Genomic DNA, 4,344 nt, shown 5'->3' with positions numbered 1-4,344 from the left:
TCGTAGATCTCGTAGTTTCGCTGCGCCGGATCCATCGCATGGGACCAGAAGGCAACCGGATGCCATTTACCGTCGTCCTGCTTCTGCATCAACACGCCACCGGTGGCGTACCCTGAGGCATCGACTTCGATGCGCGTCTCCCGGTTAGGGTCGTATAGCGCCAAGACTGGAGTCGTTGCAAAGAGCCGCTTGAGCTCATCGAAGGCGTGTTGCTCCTCTTTGCCCCAATGCCATGGGTCGTTCCCTGTGAGCCGGTCGAGTGGTCGCGAGATCTTAGCGAAGTCTTTGATGAAGCAGCGGTAGAAGTTGGAAAACCCCCGGAACTTCTGAACATCTTTTTTGTTCCGGGGTACCGGCCACTCATTGATTCCTTTCAACTTCGCGGGATCCATCACTACCTCATCGCCACCGAACACATAGCCGACGTAGTCGACCTTGGGAACGTTCCACTCGCACTTCTCAGGCTTCAGGAATAGATCATTATCCTGTAGGCGTTGAAAGACCTCGCGCGTGACCTTATCATGCTCCTCCGGATTGGTGGAGAAGATGAGTATGTCATCCAGGTACACGAGGATCTTGCCGCCGATGATGAGATCATGGAAGATGTCATTCATCATCACCTGGAAGGTTGCGGGGGAGTTGGTGAGGCCAAAGAACATTACCAAGGGTTCGTACAGCCCTCGGTTAGTCACAAAGGCCGCCTTCCACTCGTCACCGGCTTTGATCCGGACGTTGTTGTATCCCCATCGGACATCGAACTTCGTAAAGAGTGTAGCGCCGCGGAGCTTATCCACCATCTCGGCAATCAGCGGCAAGGGGTAACGATTTTTGACCGTGATCGTGTTTAATCGGCGGTAGTCCTGCACGGGTCGAAGCGTCCCTTCCTTCTTTTTGATGAAGAAGAAGGGGGATGAAATGGGCGACTTCGATTCCCATATATAGCCTTTCGCCAGCTGCTCTTTTAGGAACTTATCGAGTTCCTCCTGCTCATTGTTCGACAAGGGATACACCTTCGAATGGAAGGTCGAGTAACCGGGTACGAGTTCGATCACGTGATCATACGGCTTTCTTTCCGGTAGCCGTTCTGATGCTTCCTTGGAGAAGACCTTCAGAAACTCGTGATACTGTTTCGGCACTGACTCCTCGGCGGTCTTAACGACCTTCTTCTTGATCTCTTCCTTAGCGAACAGTTGGGAGTACTTATGCCCAGCTGCGACAAACAGCTGAGGAGCGCCGGGAAGCGTAATGCCTTGCTCCCAGGCCTCGATCAAGTCGGCTTCGTCCCACTCGACCTCTACCGGATCTTCTTCGGGTTCGAAGTCCGGGAGTACCTTACTCCGGCAGGCGCCTATGACCGACCGTCTGGACTTCGGTGAACGCCTGCGCACCATGGGCCTGACCCCCGTATCACGCGCAGTCGCTGCTTGCTCCATCCGGCCAGTCCTCCTGGCACTGCACGCTTCAGGGCATCGGGATAACTTGAGGGAGCCTTCCTCCCAGTTGATTTTGGGGTTGTGCTCGCGTAGCCAATCCAACCCAACGATCACATCCTCTGGACCGATGTCCGTGACCGTAAACACTGTCTTTTCGACGTGTTCTCCTATGTGCATCTGTAGTACTGCTACTTCTGAGATGCTTCCGTCTTTATTCAGGGTGCCATCGATATTATAGAGCGGAATGGGCTCCTTCAGCCTCCGCGTCTGCACCTTATTCTCTACGATAAATCGCTTGTTGATAAACTTTGTGGTGGCTCCGCTGTCCACCATAGCGATTACGTCCTTGTGCCGTCTTTTCCCTTGGAGTCGGACTGGAATGTGAAAGTGCTGGGACCCCTGGTCCAACTCATACACCATTGCAGTCGACAATACATTATATCTATTACATGATGATACTCGCGGCCCGACGCGTGCGGCACGAAGCGCGGACCGGATCAAAAACCCTCCTCCTTCATCGCCCGATAGTGTTCGAGCTCCTCACGCATCGACTTCACCTGTGCCATCAAGTCCGCCAGCTCCGATGGCTCGGATTTCGCTGAAGCGGCACTTATTGTTGCCGAGGGTGATGTCGTGATGGGGGCGCTTGTTGTTACCTGGGTGGAGCCCGAGGCAACCGTAGCCCGCGCGTCGGCGCGTTTTGTGTAAGGTTTGTCCTTACAGTTGGGGCACTCGAAACGTCGGTACCCTTGCTTTCCACAGCCAAAGCAGCTGCCGGGGAAGTTTCCTTTTCCGACGGCCGCATTGATGCTGGCCGAAGCTCCGTGCAACTGGGGTGCACCACCACGTGCCCCACCACGTCCTCGACCTCGGGCCGAGAAGAAGTTGTTCAGCTCGGGCCGACGGGCCTGGTTGATGTCGAGGATCTGCTCGACCTCAGTGGCGCGCTTCTCAGCTTCTAGCCACGTGGTGAAAGTCTCGAGCTCGATCTTGCGATACACGCGGGAGGGGATGCCGCTCAGGTACTTGTCGCGTAGTTCCAGGTCCCCATACCCGGAGCGGTCCGCCGGACCCTTGAACAGCGTGGAGAACTCCGCAGCGGTGCATTTTTCACGGACCGACTTGTCCGCGCAGAGTTTCGCCAACTCTACTTGTGCCACCGCCTCGTCGTCGAGATTTCCGAAGCGGGCTTTGAAGGCGGTAGTGAAGGCCGCTTCGTTCCTGAAGGGGGTCGTGACCCCTTGGACGCCCATCTGTACCGATGCGAGCTGGGCAAAATAGGGAGTGGCCCAGGCGCGGGCATCACCGTCGAGCAGGCTCAACGCAACCTGCACCTTGAGCTCGATGGTCGTCAATGATGTGTTGATCAACCAGTAGATGTGGAGTTGCGACAGGAACCTGTCGCACTCAATGACGGTTTTCCCATCATATCGGAGGGGGAGGAGAAGCTTCAGAGTCTCCTTGTCGGGGGCGGTCGCGGGAGAAGACATTATCGGTGGCGGGGGGGACGCAGGATGGCGCGGGGGCGGAGGCGGCTGTGGTGGCCCTCCGCTGGTCGGACTACGAGGGGAGCAAGTGCGCGAGCGGCCTCGTGGCGGCGATGGCGGTGAAGGCGCTGGAGGAAGCCCGGAGGGGGGGTCACGTACGTCAGGGACTGCTGACGCGGGGGCGAGCGCTGTCGGCGAGGCAGACCGAGCAGAATCTGCGGACTCGGACTCCGAGACTCCTTCTTTACTCGCACTCTCCTCAGGCTCAGGCTCTGGCGCAGGGTCTGGAGGGAGATCTCCTCTCGCTTGACTTGGACCGGCGACAGTTTGGGGAAGGCGGGAGCTAGGGGAGACAGGGCGAGAGTGCCGTGAGGCAGATCGAGATGCAAGGGTGCTTTGAGGACCGAGCGGATGTTGCGCTCATCGGATCGCTTTGTAGCGTGGGTAATCTTGCTCGATCGATCGGGGTGTTCGGTTGGGGCACGGCTGCTGCTCGCAGGTGTAGATGACAGTCTCAGGGCCGTCTGGGATGTAGGTGTCGACGAGGTCCTGAGAGTCGAATGCGTGAACTTGGCCTTGACAGGCAGCCACGTTGGATGGGGGGAGGACGGGGAGGTGCGCGTACTACGAAAGGCCGTTGTAGACTAGCTTACACCTACGGCGCCCGAGATGACACTGAGATTCGCAGTTCACGTAGGGCCCAATACTGCTTTTGACTATTATGCAGCAGGAACCAAGGCTACGCGTCCGTGAGGACAAGTACCGCTCACTGAAGCGCAGGTACTGAAGAGTTCATCTCTCGAGTGTTGGCGATGTACCGTATGTTATCTACGTATTGTAAGGTACAGTAAGGGTGCGCACCACCCAACCTATAGGAAGTGAGAGAGTGAGTGTGGGTTCCGAGGAACGCCGGCAGCAGTGAGGAGTTTCGACCTAATGTCGCGACTTAGGGTCGAGCGACAGGGGAAACACAAACCAAGGATGCTGGGGGCGTTTGACTGGGTCTTACCGAAGCGATGGTGAGCAGAGCTCAAACCTAAGGCTAGGGACAAGATAATATATTAGTGAGGTAAGAAAAGGAATACAAAGGATGCTTACTGACCTAGGGACAAGAGGTCGAAACTGAGGTCCCTAGGGCAGCAGAGGCCGGCTTATATACAGGGGAAGATGAGGGCAGGCTGTGCGCACTGGTCCGTGCACAGCTGGTCCGTGCACAGCTGGTCCGTGCACAGCATGCTGACGCGGCCCCGGGGGCCGGTGAGTCAGAGCGGCTGTGTCAGCGGAGCCCGAGCTGTGCCGCGCACTGCCGCCCCATCTAATCTAATCGTACAGTAGATAAGGACTTGTTCATTCGAGCGTATAGTACAGAGGTTGCGGGTTCGAGCCCGTGAAAAGGAAAAATTAAAAAACAGACTAGACACCGT

At 56.8% G+C, this 4,344-nt stretch overlaps 1 protein-coding gene across 1 annotated transcript; it reads left to right on the top strand.

Annotated features, from left to right (window-relative positions):
* Positions 1–3,183: 3,183 nt before the first annotated feature.
* Positions 3,184–4,188, top strand: POSPLADRAFT_1105839 (hypothetical protein; the record flags this gene model as incomplete). The annotated part of the gene is made up of 3 exons (XM_024483283.1): positions 3,184–3,245; positions 3,433–3,535; positions 4,027–4,188. Coding segments are annotated over 3 exons (327 nt in total), but the record flags the coding sequence as incomplete, so codon positions are not given.
* Positions 4,189–4,344: the final 156 nt, after the last annotated feature.

This window comes from Postia placenta (genome assembly GCF_002117355.1).
Source record: "Postia placenta MAD-698-R-SB12 unplaced genomic scaffold POSPLAscaffold_24, whole genome shotgun sequence".
NCBI lineage: Eukaryota > Fungi > Basidiomycota > Agaricomycetes > Polyporales > Adustoporiaceae > Rhodonia > Rhodonia placenta.
Note: the sequence above shows the minus strand (reverse complement) of the source record. Positions and strands in the feature narration are given on the sequence as shown.